General features: G+C 45.1%; 1 protein-coding gene across 1 annotated transcript; it reads left to right on the forward strand.

Annotated features, from left to right (window-relative positions):
- The first annotated feature begins 2,244 nt into the window (after positions 1 to 2,244).
- On the forward strand, positions 2,245 to 4,883 carry PFDN4 (prefoldin subunit 4). The gene is made up of 4 exons (XM_033075330.1): positions 2,245 to 2,350; positions 3,510 to 3,617; positions 4,056 to 4,199; positions 4,459 to 4,883. Exons 1-4 carry the CDS (start codon positions 2,327 to 2,329, stop codon positions 4,588 to 4,590), a joined length of 408 nt encoding a protein of 135 aa, XP_032931221.1. The 5' UTR covers positions 2,245 to 2,326; the 3' UTR covers positions 4,591 to 4,883.
- The last annotated feature ends 12,878 nt before the right edge of the window (positions 4,884 to 17,761 follow it).

The raw sequence follows: 17,761 nt of genomic DNA on the forward strand, positions 1-17,761 counted from the left end.
CTGCTGCTCTTCCCTCAGATTACAAAAGAATTAAAAAATTCTCAGCAGAGGGCTTGCCATATGAATAATCAGGAGCTGTCTCATTAAGATCTTTTCTGGAAAAGATGAACACCCTTAGAAAAGGATTTTTTTCCTCACCCTCCATCCCCCTGCAATGCTGGCACAAGAAGGGCAGACACAAGGAGCTGCATTCCACAATAAATCATAAATAGCACTGCCACCTCCTTCACCACACTGGCACAACTAAAACAGGACAAACTCCTGTGCCTTTTGCCCAAAGTGATGCAGGCTGAACCTGGAAAACCAACCACTGCATCCCCATGAAATCCTGCACTCTGAATCCACAGAAACATCCATGTGTGGGGGCTGCAAGGTCACAAAGGAACTCCAGGGAAAGGGGGGAAGACTTTGGGAGCTCCAAAGGTCTCAGTGGGGCAGCAAGAAGGTGGCAGTGCTCTTCCCCACCGAGCTGGATTGCAAAAGGCTGGAGCCAGGGAGGAGGAAATGTGTGAAAAACCCCAAGGAGAAGCGAGATGGAGGCAGGGCGTGGAAGGGATCCCAGCAAGGTGAAGCCAACCACAGCAACAACAAGAGCAGGGAGCAGAGCAAGAAGGAGCAAGTCCTTTATGCAACTGGGAGAGGAAGGAGGGCACTGGGTTCACTGGGTTTCTCTTACTCCACGCTGGCTGTTTGCTCTCGTGTGCTGTTTTCACTTTTATTTACATAAGAAAGGTCTGCAGTGAGTTACTCTTGGCAGGGTTCACCCCACAGAGCTTGCCCGAGCATGTGGGAGAAGGATTTCTGTTCAAAGCCTTGGAGTCATCGGATTCTTGTGAAATGCACTCCTTTTCTCTTGAGGGAAATTGCTCTGGCTCCGTGTGTGATGCAGTTAATCCAGCCAGGGAAATCACCACGGCTTAGGCTGGGTCCTTTCCTAGCAGGATCCTTAGGGAAGGGCAGGCCAGAGAGATGAGAGCTTGTTTTCTGAGGAAAACAGAGGTTTAGAGCTGGGATTATGTTTTTATAGGAATTAATAGTGATGTGGTTTTCTGGGGAGAAATTTGGTGATTAACTTTTCCCCTCAGTGGGATGACGCACCAAAATAAAATGTAACATCAGCCTGAAGGCCACCCAAAATATCTTTTATTCTTCTGTCTTTCCTACTGATTTGGAACAGGAGTTTTGAAATGAGCAGTCACTCAGAACTGTAAAAATAACAAACCCAAAAATAATTCTATTACAGGCAATATTATAGAATTAAAGATCCCATTATCCCATCCCATTATCCCATCCCATTATCCCATCCCATTATCCCATCCCATCCTATTATCCCATGCCATGCCATGCCATGCCATCCCATCGATCCCATGCCATCCGTTGCCATCCCAATGATTCCATCCCATTATCCCATCCCATTATCCCATCTCATTATCCTATGCCATCCCATGCCATCCCATTGATCCCACTCCATCCCATCCATTCCCATCCCATTGATCCCATCCCAGTGATCCCATCTCGTCATTCCATCCATTCCCATCCTATCCCATTATCCTATCCCATTATCCTATCCCATTGATCCCATTATCCCATCCCATTATCCCATTCCCATCCCCTCCCATCCCATCCTATTATCCCATCCCATTATCCCATCCATTCCCATCCCATCCCATCCCATTATCCCATCCCATCCCATTATCCCATCCCATCCCGTCCATTCCCATCCCATCCCATAATCTCATCCCATTCCCATTATCCCATCCCATAAATCCCATCCCACCCCATCCATTGCTATCCATCCCATTGATCCCAATCCCATTGATCCCAATTCCATCCCATCCCATTATCCCATCCCATTATCCCATCCCACCCCATCCATTCCCATCCATCCCATTGATCCCAATTCCATTGATCCCAATTCCATCCCATCCCATTATCCCATCCCATTATCCCATCCCACCCCATCCATTCCCATCCATCCCATTGATCCCAATTCCATTGATCCCAATCCCATCCCATCATCCCATCCCATTATCCCATCCCATTATCCCATCCATCCCATCCCATCCCATTCCCGTCTCACAGCGCCCCCTGGCGGACCCGAGCCCGCCTCCCGCCCTGTCCCGGGCCGTACCAAGCACCGCGGGGGTGCCTCCACATTCATTCCGTGTCCCGAGGCCTCTCGGGCCATCCCGCCGCGCTGAGAGCGGTGCGAAGGGAAATAATTCCAGATTTTCACAGATTCTCGCCCGTTTCCTGGCGTTTTTTCTCGTCTTTCTTCTTTTTGCCGTGGCCGCTCTGCGCGGAGGGCGGATGGTTCGGCCGCAACATGGCGGCCACCATGAAGAAGGCGGTGAGTGCCGGACGGGCCCGGGGAAATTTGGTTATTTTGTACAGGATTTACTCCCTTCCCGGCCGAGTTCCTTCCCTCCCGAGGAGGTTTGAGCCCCTCGGCTGAGCCCCGGGCCAAGCTGAGCCCGGCTCGGGAGCTGAGGGCGTTGGGAGCGGGCACGGCCCTGGTCCCGGGGGCTCGGCTGCTCCGGCTCCTCACGAACAACACGGGCGGGCTGCAAGGGAGGGGAAATGTTCTGGGAGAGTGGGCAGTTATGGAATCATTGGGAAAAACACGTTTCACTGTCCTCGTAAAATTTAAAAGGTTTGATAAAAAGACAATTGGAGACACACATAAAGTGAAGGGTTAAAACGGCCGGGTGCTTGGCAAGCTGCTGAGAGCACGCGGCTGCTTCGGGAACGCTCTTTAAATACACTTTACAATATATCAGCCTGATGCATATTCATAGTCCTTCTTACATAGTAAACTTTTCTGGGAACTGTTTAGCATGGCCACTCTTTGGGTCTGCTTTTTTAGAGCATGCATGTTTCGTGGCTTGTGGTTTTAATTCTCTTCTTATCAGCTTTTAATTTGGGTGGTGGTCCCGGCCCTTTGATAATTGTCCTGTCAGCTGCAGGGTCCCATCACACTTTCATGGGCTGTAGGCTGGTAGTTTCAGCATACTATTTCTAAAAAAACTTATGTCTAACTTTTGCTATTGGAAGAAAATAAAAGACCCTATATTCATACAGAAGAGCTGTTTTAACATTATACATACAGCATTTATCCCAATGCACTTATAACAGTCATCATCGTGGCTTGTGTTGGAAAGGAGCTTAAAATCCATTCTGTTCATTGTTCCACCCCTGGGATGGCAGGGACACCTCCCATGTCCCAGGGTGTCCAACCTGGCCTTGGGCACTGCCAGGGCTGCAGGGACACCACAGCTGCTCTGTGCCAGGGCTCTAGGATGCCATGGCTGGCCAGTGTTTAATTTGGAGTTACCAGCTCAATGTGGTATTTGTGCTGTCCTTGAAGAGGCACTTGGAGCAGCCAGGTGCATAAGCAGAGTGTGGTGGCTGTCAGATTATTTTCCAGACAATTCATAGGAATGTCCTTGCAGTGAGGCTCAAGTTAATGTGAAAACTGAAATCATCATTTTGACCTCTCCTCCTTGCAGGCTGCAGAAGATGTCAATGTCACCTTTGAAGATCAACAGAAAATTAACAAGTTTGCAAGAAACACCAGCAGGATCACAGAGCTGAAAGAAGAAATAGAAGTGAAAAAGGTACATTTGCTTCAGATCTCACTAACTGTTCGTTGGCCTGAATTAATTTTCAGCTGGATCACAGAAAATTAGCAGCAGTGAGTTACTGTGAGTTGGGTTCTGATATTTTGGAAATAGAGAATGGTAAAAGTATGTCAGATATTAGTGATGTTTAAATCTGCTGTGTTTCACTGCCTAGGCAGGTAATTACTCTGATAATGAGATATAATGATTATTAACCAGGAGTTTCTAGTGGTACAGTTCTCTGGAATTTAATACTTAAATTTTAATTTAAATTCCAGCTCTGGAGCTGTTCCACAAGATATCCTGGTGGTGGGTGGGATTTGTTCCCAAATTCCAGCCTCTCTGAGTTCCTTATCCAGCTGTGTGTCCACTGAAATGCTTTACAAAGGATTTTGAATTTTTACAAAAATTCTTTTTCTGTGTCCTGGCAAACAGAAGCAGCTGCAGAACCTGGAGGATGCCTGTGATGACATCATGCTGCTGGATGATGCTGATTCCCAGCTGATCCCCTACCAGATTGGGGATGTCTTCATCAGTCATTCCCTGGAGGAGACCCAGCAGATGCTGGAGGAGGCAAAGGTTTGTCTGGAGCTGCTGGACAGGGCTGTCTGTGTGCTGGGCACTGGCCTGGGGTGATCTGGGCATCCTTGGAGCTCCCACAGGTTGAAGTGATGCTGGATTTAGGATCTGAGTCACTCCAAAGGACTCCAGCAACAAATCCTGCAGCCAGACCTGGGAATAAGTTGGAAAAGAGGCACCTCTGTTGTTCTGTGCTGCTGACAAACCTGGCTCAGTTTGTACAGAACTTGTTGATTTTTGTTTATTTTGTCTTTTTCAGAGGAGTTTACAAGAGGAAATTGAAGCCCTGGAATCCCGAGTGGAGTCCATCCAGAGGGTGTTGTCTGACCTCAAAGTTCAGCTCTATGCAAAGTTTGGGAATAACATAAATCTGGAGGCTGAGGACAGTTAAAGCTTTTCTAAACACAACACCCAACTTTTCCTTAGGTTATTAAATGTTTTGATAACACTGCTGCAATTACATTTGAGAAAAGAAAATCCATCCCTTTCTTTTTGTTGGTTTGGTGTTGGTTTTTTTTTTTTTTTTACTTTCCTGTCAAGTTCTGTATATATAAGAACTTTCTTATTTTGGTATTGCAGTTATTTATTTATTCAGGACAACAGTGACTTCACATGGTTGGTAAAACATCAAGATTGGAATATTTGCATTGTTTATTAAGGCAATAAAGCCAGGCATGTATTGGAGTTTCCTGTGTTTTGTGCTCATGAAAAGCTTTCAAACAAATGGGAAGAGAATTTTGGAGTGGCTGTTGGATAAAAGCTGTGTGGTACAGGACATGAAGAGGCAGTGATGCTGTTCAGGTTTTTTTAAGAGTCTTCCTGGAGCTCTTCAATTCCTCCTCTCTGTTGTACCCTCAGTTCAGATGTCAGGAATCTGCCAGAGGACAAACAAGGGCTCTTTAAGCTCACTTTGGTAGTGAGGAAAAGCTTTTGGAGCCCTCATTTCCACTCATTTCCTGCTTTGTATTTGGGAATCCCACAAAATGCTGCAAGTCACAGTGGTGAATCTTAATTTCTGATTTTCCTGAACAGTTCCTAAAGCCATGTTTGTTTAGGAAATTGGTGTCCCAGTTGTTCATAGGTTTTGTTGCAGTGTCAGCATCAATCCCTGACCTGTGCCCACATCACTAGGAGGAGCTAATGTCATTTTTAAATGTCTTGATTGGCTTAATAACCAAAGAAAATACAAGAGGGGTGGTTTTTGTCAGGTGAGAACTGCTGGAGTTTGACCCATAACGAGGAGCACCCAGCAGATGGCATCAGAGATCTGGGAATGCCAATTCTGGACAAGGCTGGCAGTGCCACTGCTGCACTGAAGCTTTGGCTGTGTGATCCTGGGGGCTGACACTTCCCAAGCCACTGCTGTGCTCAGCATTTCACAGCTCTGCAGGGGTTTCTAATGATTGGCACTTCCAGCCAGCCCACAGCATGGTTCTGGGGAAATAAAAAATAAAAAAGGGTTTGCAATGGTTTGGGCTGGAAGGAACCTTCAAGGTGATTTTTTTTTGCACAGCAGGGTGTGAGAGCTTCCCTAAAATTGGGACTGGCCATAAATACAGTGCTGCTGTTTAGGGAAGAGTGTTCAGAGCCACAGACCTGATTTCCCCCTTATTTTCTCTCTAGAATTCATGTGTGTGATGCTTTTCTCCTGTTGGCTTAGTCCCTTAGGGCTTTGTGCACCTGGGATGTCCAATTTGTGCTCTGGACAATTGTGTTTGCAGATCGTTGCACCTCAGAATTTTTCAGCTCTGAATTTTTGTCGTTTGCAGAGCTCCTGTGCCAAGCCATCATTTGGTATTTTTAGAAGTGCAAAGCAGAACGTGCAGGGAACATTTTTTTAATTCTGGAGTTGTCACTGTGGAAGTGACTTTGCAGATGGTGCATCAGCTGCTTGGAAGTATTTGACAGCATCCTGGTTTTGCCTGTAATAACCTTTCTGTCATGAAGATTTGCAATTGTTTTGGAGTTGGCACTTACTCTGTTCAGCACCCCATGTTCTACTTTTTATTTTTGATGGATTGGAATCTGTTCTTTCTAATAATGTTTGCTTTAGCTGAGCAAGAGAAGGCCATGAACCAAACCCTGGTGTTCTGTTCACCCCTGAACATCTCCTGAATCATTTAGGATTATTAGAATTATTAGCACTTGGTAATAGAAATGTTTAAATCTCCTGGCCATTCTCTATGTTGTGACATTTGTGTTGTGACACCTGGAGGATGAAATGTGTCCCCAAGAGCTGTTCTTGGATCTCAGAGCTTTGGGAGTGCTGGGCTGAGGATCCCTTACTGTGGGGATCAGTCATTCAGCTTCATTTTGGTCTTAAAATACAATTTTGGTACAGGATTTGTTTTGCAAGTCACAGAGTCACCCATGGCTGGTTTTTCACTGGGCTGCAGCAATTAAAGCAGTAAAATACAGGTGAAATTGCAGCAATTAAAGCAGTAAAATACAGGTGAAATTGCAGCAATTAAAGCAGTAAAATACAGGTGAAATTGCAGTAAAATACAGGTGAAATTCAGCTCCCTTTGGCGCCTGCTGTCAAGGAGATTTTTAAAATCTTGGTAAAACCTCTGTCAGACACAGGGCATTCAATTCCTGTGCTCAAGGCATTTCCAGGGCTTGTTTGTGATTCTGTATTTGACACAGAAATGTTTCCCAGGATGATCTCCAGTGGAACCTTTATTTTGTAGAGCAGATCTGGGATCCCTTTACACTCCACAATACAATTGTGGTGCATAATCATTCAGTAATTACAGGAAATGGTGTGTAGCTGAAGCTCTGATAATTTTGTGGTAATAAAATCACATCTAAGGGCAAAAAGAGACTGAATTCTGAATACTGAAGCCACATTTTCTGTAGGAACAACAGAACTGAGCAGTTTGGTTTGCATGAGTCAGTGGTTCAGATAATTTATTTAATGTTATTCTAATAGTCTGATTCACAAGAGAGAAAAAATACGAATATATATATAGGAATAATAAGGCCTGACAGAAATTATTTACAACCAACTTTGTCTTTATTTAGATTGCATGAGTCACACAGAAAACCAAATTATTTTGTAATTAAATTGGGGCTGCACAGAACACCAAACACAGGCCAGGGAGGATTCTCCAGCAGGTTTGCAATAGGAGGGAATTTCACCCAGCTGATAAAAGGTGGAATAAAAAATGGAATAAAAACTGATAAATGTGAGGAGAACATCAGGGTGTGCTCAGTGTTGGACTCCAGGTTGGCCAGGACTGCTCCCAGCCTTCCTTAATGAAAAATTCCTGTTGGATTTCTCAGCACAGCCCAGGCAAGTGAGGAAAACCTTGTTCAGTGGAGTTGTTGAGTCTGCCAAGTTTTGCCCTTTAAGCAAAGTCCAGAATTTCATCAAATCATCAAATTTGGAACAAACAGGGCTGTGCACACCAGACTTACACTGCACAGCTTTGGGGTTTTTAATAATTCTCTTCAGAGTTTAAATCTCTGCTGTCTCTTGGGTACCTGGGATAAGTCTGAATTTAACCAAGCTCCTGTGTAAGGCCTGGCCTTTGACCAACAGCCTACAGCACACAAATATTTATGTATTTATGAGATAAAACCTGGCTGCCTGTGGGTACAATCAACTCAGAGGAAAATTATTAATCCTGACACACATGGCCAAGGACTGCTGGAAACTCCAACACTGCTTTTTATTAACACTTGGGGGAAAATAATACAATTTCAGTTCCATTGCTGTTGTGAAAGCACTTCCCCCAGTTTTTAATCTTGTTAAAAATTCAGCCAGAAGAGCTCTGCTTTGCTTCTGAAAATGTCCCCCAGCACAATGCTGAACATCTCAGGGATCAAACAGCCCCTGGGAGAGGTTTAAAACTAAAGCTTGTCTCTGTTTGTAGGGGTAGGAGATGTGTTCAGCTGGTTTTTATGTCTGTGCTACCTGAAACAAAGAATTGTGCTCATGTCAGCTCTTGAAGAGTCACAGGTGAGTTGGATGTTCAGGCATTTACAGCAGTTGACTTTGACTTTGCAGAAATGCTGATGCAACATGTGTGCAGACAAAGAGAAATATTAAAAATTACTGTTTAAAATGGAAATATTAAAATTCACTGCTTTGATCTAGAGGAACAAAATGGACTTCACTGTAGAAGAATTGGGGTCCTAATGGCACAATACTTGATTTTAGACAAGTGGTAGGAAAATCAACTGCAGAATTTGTTTTACTGCTAAATTTACTTGTCAATTTGACAGATCTACAGTTGAAAATTCATTTCTAAATATCTAAATGCAGATTTGCATTTACATCTAGTGCCTGAAAACCCCAGAGCTGCCACCCAAGGAGCAGAGTGTGGGATCCTCAGTGCCTGTGGAGCTTGGGCCATGTTTTATCTGGGTTTTTATCTGGGTTTTATCTCACACCAGGGTGCATGAACATGAATGCACACTGAGCCCTGCCTGCCTGATTTATCTGCAGCTCCTGAGTGTGCAGCTGAGCCCAGACTGATTGAGGAAGAGTCAATAGAGAGAGAAGAGGGCTCTGGAATCAGGGCTCTGCACGCAGCTCTGAGCTGCTTTAACCCCCAAATTAAACCTGGTCCACACCTAAGCCAAACCAAGCAACATTTAAAGCTATAAAATATTTATAAATGAAGGAAATCCACCACAGGCTCCTCTGGGCAACCTCCTCACCCTCAGAGGGAGGGAATTCTTCCCAATATCCCATCCAAACCTCCTCTCTGTCAGTTTGTCCAATTGATTTGCTGATAAGTGCCTCACCAAAACAAGAACATAAACACACAAAAAAAGTAAAAATCATGGAGCTGCTGATGAGCTCGATTGGAGAGGCTTGGGCTGGTATAAACCTGGGATGGAGGCTTTTATCCCTGTCATTTTGTAGCCCAGTCTGTCATTGTCAGCAAATGTTAGCCAGGGAAATCTCTGCAGTTTGGAAATTCTTCATTGGAGGGTGTTGTTGGACAAAGAGCTGTCAGATACCATTAGCACAGCTTGTCCATCTTCCATGGATTCTTTTTAAGACATAAAGCTTGGAGCAATATGGTATCAGTCTGTAGATTAAATGAAAGGTTGCAAAGGAGATACTTTATCTGATTTTCTGTACAAGAAGGCACAGATTTGCTACTGATAATTCATAGGGCTCAGGAGAGATTTCATCTGCTCATCACCCAGTGCAGTCAAGAGGAAGAAACTTTCCTATAAATCATTTTAAAGCACATCAGGATTCCAGGGAGCTGAAACCACGAGGATCATTCCTGGTGCACGTGCAGTGCAGGACAAGTTTAGATTTCCAAACCTGATGGTGTTTGGTGAACTGGAAGAAGGAAATGTCAGCAGGGCAGGGGCAAGAAAATCCTCAAGGAGAAGGAGCAGCACAGCCTCAGGCAGGCTGGCATTGATGGGAATTCCTGACAGGAATTCCTGCTGGGGCTGGGCTGAGCAGAGCTGGTACCAAAGCAAAGCCCTGCAAAGCCCCAGGACAGGTTCCAGGAGTGCCTGGGATGCAGGGAAAGCAGGGAAAGCCATCCCCAGCTGGGCTTGGGGTGATGCAGGGGTGCCCATCTCTGTCACAGATTGCAGCCAAAAGGTCAAACCCACCCTGATCCATCAGCCAGGCTTTCCCTGCAGGGTCAGCTGGGGCTTGGTGCCAGTTAAACCAGAGCAGGGATTGATTTTCTGGGTGGGGAGTGCAGAACTGAGCTGGGTACAGAAGCAAAGCCATTGCCACTGTCAGACAGGGGCTTGGATCCTTCATCCTGTTTTTGGGCAGCCTCCAGAGCAGCTTCACACCTTTGGATCATTTAAAAAAAGCTTTTAAAGTTTTGCTGAACAAATTGCTTTCCAGTGAGAAAAGGAGAACTTTTTCTGAAGGTTCTAACAAAGTGATGGGAGCTGGCAGCTCAGTTATGAAGTCAGAGTTTCATTTTTCAGACATTACCCAGCCACCACAAGACTTCCACTGGAGGAAGAAGTGTCAGTAACAAACCTGTAGTAAGAATTATTCTATTGTCTGTGGGCTGTTTTAAAATGTGATTTTGACTTTTCTCAGAATAACTGTGCTGCAGGAGATGAGGCACTGAGACAGGAATTGCAGTTCTGACATCTCAGCATCAACACTGAATATTCCTGACTATCCCAGCTCCCAGTTTCAGTTCATTATTTCACCAACTGTCACCTTTATTTCCTTGGTGACTGAAGTGATTTAGCAAGTTCATTGAGACTCTAGAAATGCTGGGTTCTGTAGATAGGATCGATTTTCTTTTTGCAGTCAAGTATTTCAATTATCAAGTTAAAAAATCTCTTTTCCTTCGAACACAGAACACTTCTTGTTTGGGGTGAAGATTTGGTATGCAGAGCTTTAAAAAACCTCAGCCAGCTACAGAAAAATCCGTGTCCAGAGCTCAATTTTTTTCATTTTTAGTGCTTGAGTTTAGTTGATGGCAGCATGTCCTTAAGATTGTAGATAGACAGATAAATTTGTAAATAATTAGTTCCAGTAAGCACAGAGCATTCAGCAGCACCAAGCTGCTATTTCACCATTGGTGAAATACATGTTTAACAATTTCTGCAAACCAGAAAATGATTTCTTTTCTCTCCCTCTGCTCTTTGATTTCCTCTGCTCTCTTTGCCCACTGCATTTTTCCCATCCAACTTCCTCGAGCCACTCTGTAATTCTGATGATTAAACGTGCAATTAAGGCTTAAGCACTATTAGCACAAGGGATTTGGAAATTAGGGTGAGACTGTAACACTGACATCCAATTTCATTGGCAGCAGTGCTGGAACAGGAGAAGGAGAAGGGGAAGAGGAAGGTGGCTCCCAGCATCAGGACCCCCAGCAATGGATTTATCCACAGTAATTTCTGGAATTATGTGCTGACAACATACCAATGGCAAATTTTATCATTTTAACTTGTTTTTCAACTTGTCATCCCAGCCTTTTTCTTATTTTTTTCCCCCCAGTGCAGCAGTGTAAATCTGACTCATGCAGGGAAAGTCACAGAGATGCACTGGCCTGTCTGGATCCCAGTGATATTATGATGAGGAATGCATTAATTTGTCTGTATGGAAAGGATTTAAAGGTTGTTGCATTCATTTGTTACCAGAGCCTGAGCACTTAATCACAGACTGGCTGCAGCAAGAAAATGATCTCTTCTTCCCAACTCCATTAACAGCACTTCTACAGAGTCCTGGAAAATATAAATATTGGAGGATGTTAATGGAAATGACACCTGTAGCTGATGTATTGGTGCCAGGAGATGTGATTAAGTGCCCTGTTAATTAACTCCTTTGCTCTGGTACTTCTAAAAGTGGAGTCATTTTTTAAAGGTAGCTGAACTGCCTGGAAAAGGGCACTGCTCTGATCTGGGGCTTTACCTGGAGAATTTTCCCTGCTCCTGGTTTTAAATACTTCAACTGCACACGTGATTTCCAAGAGCCCAGCAGAGATGTAAAGCTGGAAATCAGTTACAGGACCTGCTTCACTGTCTATTTATTTCCTGTGGTTGAAATATCTGAAACACTGTCAGGATCTTTTAGAAATATCCCATTGCTCCTCGTATAAAATACTTAAAAATGAGATTGATACTATGAGAACTCCTCTTTAACTGCTCCTCCTCTGGCCCAAGCAGGTTGCAGAGCTGGGGACAAATCCCTCTGACACTCATCATCGTGTGCAGCTCATCCCTGGGCATCGGTCCATAAATTATTGCATATATTATTGCATATATTATTTTCTGTCCATGTGTTCAGAGTTGTACAATCTTGGTGAAGAGACACTGGGGTTTTACCTGTATTAAACCAAAAAAAGGGGCACCTTGTGGTTCAGGGAATCAGAGCCATCAGCACTGATCAGAACAGCAATTTGTTGGCTATTTAACGGGGGAATATTAATTCCTGTTAGCTCTTTTTTTTTTTTCTTTTTACTTAATTTTTTAGCTGCTTTCATTGACAGAAAAATGATCATCCCAGCTCTGAACATCCTTCCCAACCACGAGGCATTAACCCCCTCTGCTTCCCCTCCTTTGCATCGTGCAGCTGTTAATGAGTTAATGATGGCACAGGTTTGATGAGCAGAGCATCACTGAGGAGACAGGGGAGTGGATCTGAGATCTTGGAGCTGAGTGAAACCTTTAATTACCCTTTAATTACCCATCTCCGGGTCATTAGCTGCACAACGACCTGTGCACGAGCTGAGCCCCATCCCCTGGTGGCACTGATGGATTTGGGGTTGGTTTGGTTGGGAAAAATGCTGAGATGCTTCCCATGAACAATTCCAGTCACTGCCACACTCTGCACAGCTCCCTTCACCCCTCATGCTGCTGCATTTTGGGTTTAATTACAATTTTCCATCTCGACTTTCAATTAACTTTGTTGCAGGTGGACAGGAAATCTTTGTAGGGCCTTGCAAAAAAAAAAAAAATTAATTTTTCATAAAGGAGTTGCAGACAGAGTTTCTAGAGGCTGATCCTGGTTGTGTGGTCCTTGAACTCCAAAATCACCAGTATAACATAATCCCTACCCCTGACAATTTTGGATTTTTGGCAAGTGTAATACACTTCTAAAATAAAAAAGAATTTATTTTAGCTGCTCTGAAAAGAGTGGCTTAGAATGTACACGGGGTAATTTTTCCTGAGAGGTTCCAAACCTGTTTAATCCATTTTCCTCTGCACTTTCCATGTGTAATTGCACTTGTCTGCAAAGAGCATTTGAGTGAATGCACAGCTCAAAGGAGCTGACAGCTCACATAACAAATCCTGTTTGCTCCTAATAAAGCTACAGGGCTGAGCATTTGCATGCACAAATCTGGGCAATTTTTAAATATCTGAAGTTACAGAGCAATCAAGTGGTATCAATCTCATTTCTAACAGTTAATCATCATCTTAAGTATTTTTATATGGGGAGAAATGGGATATTTTTAAATGATCCTGACAGTATTTCAGATATTTGAACCACAGGAAATAAATAGGCAGTGAAGCAAAAAAACCAAAGAAAGGTCCCAAATTCCCCTTAAATGTCCCCAGAATCACCCCAAAAATGGCCTCAAAAATCCCTAAAATTCCCTGAAAAAAAACCCCAAATTCCCCTCAAAAATGTCCCTAAATCCTCCCACTGAGCCCCAAAATGGCACTAAAAGCCCCCTAAAATGCCCCCAAAAAGACCCCAAAATCCCCCCAAAATGGGTCCAAATTCCCCCTAAAATGTCCCCAAAATGACTCCAAAAATTACTTCAAAACTCCCTAAAATTTCCCAAAGAAAGCCCCAAAATCCCCTCAAAAATGTCCCTGAATGCCCCCACTGAGCCCCAAAATGGCCCCAAAATAGACCCAAAATTCCCCCCAAAAAGTCCAAAATGGCTCCAAAATATCCTCAAAAAACCCCCAAAATTTCATCCCAAAATGGCCTCAAAATCCCTAAAAAATGCCCCAAAATGGCCCCGGGGGCAAGGTGGTGGGAGGCGGAGCTACGTGACGTCACTGCTCACGCGGCGTGGGACAAGTGACGTCACGCGTGATCACGTGGTCAGGGAGTCGCGGCCACGTGACGTCACAGAGTGTAACGCGGCGTGGGAGGCGGGGCTACGTGACGTCATCATGTGGGTCACGTGGCCTGGGAGGCGGGGCCACACGACGTCACCGGGGGCGCGCGGGCAGGGTTGGGGCATTTTTAGGTCGATTTTTGGGGGAATTTTTGCGAATTTTTTTATTTTTGGCGATTTTTGGAATTTTTTGGGTGATTTTTGGGGGATTGTTGGGGATTTTTTGGTTTTTTTGGGGGTTTTGGGAATTTGAGGAAGAGTCTTGGATATTCAGAGGGATTTTAGGGAAGATTTCGGGGGAATTTGGGAGAGATTTAGGGGGATTTTTTTAAAATTTAAGGAATATTTTGGGGGGGATTTAATGGAGTTTTAAGGGGGATTTTTTTGTGGATTTTAGGGGCTCTTGTGGGGTTTAAAGGAGATTTATGGGGCATTTTTTGGGTGGATTTAGGGATTATTTTGGGATTTAAAGGTGGAATCTGGGGATTTTGGGGGGGATTTTTGGGGGATTTTTGAAGATTTTTTGGGATTTGAGGGAGGACTCAGGAGGGATTTTAGTGGAGATTTGGGAATTCCTGTGCTGGCTGCTGAAAATGTGTGAGCCACTGGCAGAAGCAACTTGGATTCTCCCTTTTTCTCCTGCATGCCCACAGAAAATAAAAATTAAAACAATAAAAAGACAACAAAAAACCCCAACCAAACTGGAATAGTTTAAAAATCCTATGGAACACTTTGGAAATCTGGGAGCAGAGAACAGAGCATTCCCATTTACTCTGAATGCTTTAAAATAAACACCAAATATTCATTTCGGGGAGCATTTGAAACCCCAAATTCACCCTTCCCAACAGCTCCAGGTTTGGATGCTAAAGCTGGGACAAAACTGAGGATTAATCAGCCAAGGCAGTGATTGAAAATCTGATTTTGAGTCAGCAGCCTCAGTTTCTTCTGCTCAGGGAGGGGAAATCATCGACCTTTGTTCTTGGCAGTGAGCACTGACTCACTGCTGACAGATCCAAAGCTGATGTGCACTGCTGGAAAGATGAACCAGGGCTGCAAATCCCCTTTTATTTTGCCTCAGTGCTTCAGATGGGCCTGAGGCTTCTCCTGTCTCATCCAGTTATTCCCCAGCACCAGGAATGTGGTCCCCAAATAAACCATCCCTCACTGGGATCCAAATAAACCATCCCTCACTGGGATCCAAATAAACCATTCCTTACTGGGATCCAAATAAACCATCCCTCACTGGGATCCAAATAAACCATACCTCACTGGGATCCAAATAAACCATTCCCTACTGGGATCTAAATAAAAAAAATCCTCACTGGGATCAAAACAAACCATTCCTCACTGGGATCAAAACAAACCATTCCTACTGGGATTTGTACTGGAAATCTGGGATTTGTACTGGGCTGACTGGGAATTTGGATTAAAATATCGATTCTAGTCTGAATAAGAAAGCAAAGCAATGAACCTGCAAAATAACCCCGCTGGGGTTTTTCAGTGGAGTGATCAGAACTTCCAGAGGATGAGGATTCCAAAGTCTGCCCCATCCCCAGCAGATCCCAGCAGAACTGCCTGCAGTTGGAGTAAGAACACTCTGAAAACCTGACTTGACAACACAGAATGTTTTATGAGCTCACTTTCCCTCTCCCCTCTCCTCAGATCTGTGATTTAAGTGTGACTCAGGTAAAAACTCCAATTCCAACCAAGGTGAAGGATTCTGCCCTTCATTTCTTCTAATTCAGCTGAATTGCAAAATATTTGGTGGGATATTAAGTTTGGCTTCAGCCTAGTGGCATGGTAATGATTTTAATTTTCTCTCTCAGCTTGAAGACTGCCTCATAAACACTGGCTGACAGGCAAATCTTTCATCTCCCTGACAGCAAACTGATCTGACAAAAATCCCAATTAATACCCCGAGAGGGAGAGGAGAAGTAATGCAATTCAAATCAGTTCAATCTCTCGGGTTCAGATTTGGGATTCCTCCCTCTGGATGTCTCAGGTGCCTCCTGCAGGTGCCATGCTGCACCTGGGATGTGCAAGGTGTGCAGGGTGTGGGATGTGCAGGGTGTGAGGAGTGCTGGGTGTGGGATGTGCAGGATGTGCAGGGTGTGGGATGTGCAGGGTGTGCAGGGTGTGGGATGTGCAGGGTGTGAGATGTGCAGGATTGGGATGTGCAGGGTGTGCAGGGTGTGGGATGTGCAGGGTGTGCAGGGTGTGGGATGTGCAGGGTGTGAGATGTGCAGGATTGGGATGTGCAGGGTGTGCAGGGTGTGGGATGTGCAGGGTGTGGGATATGCAGGGAGTGCAGGATGTGCAGGATGTGGGATGTGCAGGATTGGGATGTGCAGGGTGTGCAGGGTGTGGGATGTGCAGGATATGCAGGATTGGGATGTGCAGGTGTGGGGTGTGCAGGGTGTGGGATGTGCAGGGTGTGAGATGTGCAGGGTGTGGGATGTGCAGGATTGGGATGTGCAGGGTGTGCAGGGTGTGGGATGTGCAGGATTGGGATGTGCAGGATGTGGGATGTGCAGGGTGTGCTGGGTGTGGGATGTGCAGGATGTGGGATGTGCAGGATGTGCAGGGTGTGAGATGTGCAGGGTGTGGGATGTGCAGGATGTGCAGGGTGTGCAGGATTGGGATGTGCAGGGTGTGAGATGTGCAGGGTGTGCAGGGTGTGGGATGTGCAGGGTGTGCAGGATGTGCAGGATGTGCAGGGTGTGGGATGTGCAGGATTGGGATGTGCAGGGTGTGCAGGGTGTGGGATGTGCAGGATTTGCAGGATTGGGATGTGCAGGGTGTGGGATGTGCAGGATTGGGATGTGCAGGGTGTGGGATGTGCAGGGTGTGCAGGGTGTGGGATGTGTGGGATGTGCAGGGTGTGGGATGTACAGGGTGTGGGATGTGCAGGATTGGGATGTGCAGGGTGTGGGATGTGCAGGGTGTGCAGGGTGTGGGATGTGCAGGATGTGCAGGGTGTGCAGGATATGCAGGGTGTGGGATGTGCAGCTGCCCTGCAGCTCTGCCTGGCTGTGCCTCCAGGAGGGGTTCAGGGGTTGCTCAAGGTGTCCCTGTCCTGCCCTGCCATCCCAGTGCTTCTTCCCTCGGTCACTGCATCACTCCTGCATTTCAAACATTGTTGGTTTCCATCCCCTGAGCCGAATATCTCTGATAATTTCATTTTAACACCGAGTCAAACTCCCAGCACTTTGTGCACACTCTGCAGAGGCTCTCCAGCACTCAGATCCCTTCTCTGCTGAGCTGGGGCTGGAATTCAGGGAGTGCAGGGGGCCAAGTGCTGCTCCTGCAATCAATTTTCTGGTCTTGTGAGGCAGCTGAGAGCAGGGTCTGAGGCTGTTGTTAATCACCATAATGGCAACCAAACCCTAATGCTGGGAATGCATTAAAGGAGTGAAAAACAGCCCTGCATTTGCTCACCATCCACTGAACAACCCAGCAGTTAATGCCTTTGCAGGCTAATTGCTTTGCTTGCTACTTTAGACCAGAAAAGTCATATTTGAATACAAATTGGGCTGCCATGTTTATCATGGAGCTTTTTTTTAATGACTAATTAACTTTCTTTTGCATTGAAACCACCAAAGCCAATTGGACTCCAGGCTCACGAGCACCACTCTGTCCTTTGGGGAGCACATTTAAAATTCCACCAAGGGATCCCAGATGATCTGAAATGCTTTCTTGGCTCTTAGACCCTCTCTCCAGATCACTCAAAAATCTAAGTGATGCTGCAAAAGATTGTTTGTTGTGTGACTTGCAGAGTTCTCTGCTGTTTGCAGAGCAAACTGATGGAATCCAGACGTGTTCATGAAATATTGTTCATCAGAGATCATCTCAGGCACTCCAGTTAAATCTTTCTATTTGCCACAGTAATTGTTCTTTCACAATTAACAGTGGGGGTTGGAAAATAATAGTTTGGTTTCTGAAGATTTAGTTTAAATTGGAGGGGCTTTTTTTTCCCCTCTGTAAATCACAGGATCTTGTGACTTTTGCCCAGAGCACTCAGTGCCACTCCAG

The sequence above is a fragment of the Catharus ustulatus genome, chromosome 17, assembly GCF_009819885.2.
Source record: "Catharus ustulatus isolate bCatUst1 chromosome 17, bCatUst1.pri.v2, whole genome shotgun sequence".
In the NCBI taxonomy this organism is placed as follows: domain Eukaryota; kingdom Metazoa; phylum Chordata; class Aves; order Passeriformes; family Turdidae; genus Catharus; species Catharus ustulatus.

Bases quoted from the DNA above. Each gene is read 5' to 3' on its own strand.
- PFDN4 (XM_033075330.1), top strand. From the start codon at position 2,327: ATGGCGGCCACCATGAAGAAGGCG. The intron at 2,351-3,509 runs GTGAGTGCCGGA...TCCTCCTTGCAG, and splicing joins CGGCCACCATGAAGAAGGCG to GCTGCAGAAGATGTCAATGT. The intron at 3,618-4,055 runs GTACATTTGCTT...CCTGGCAAACAG, and splicing joins AAGAAATAGAAGTGAAAAAG to AAGCAGCTGCAGAACCTGGA.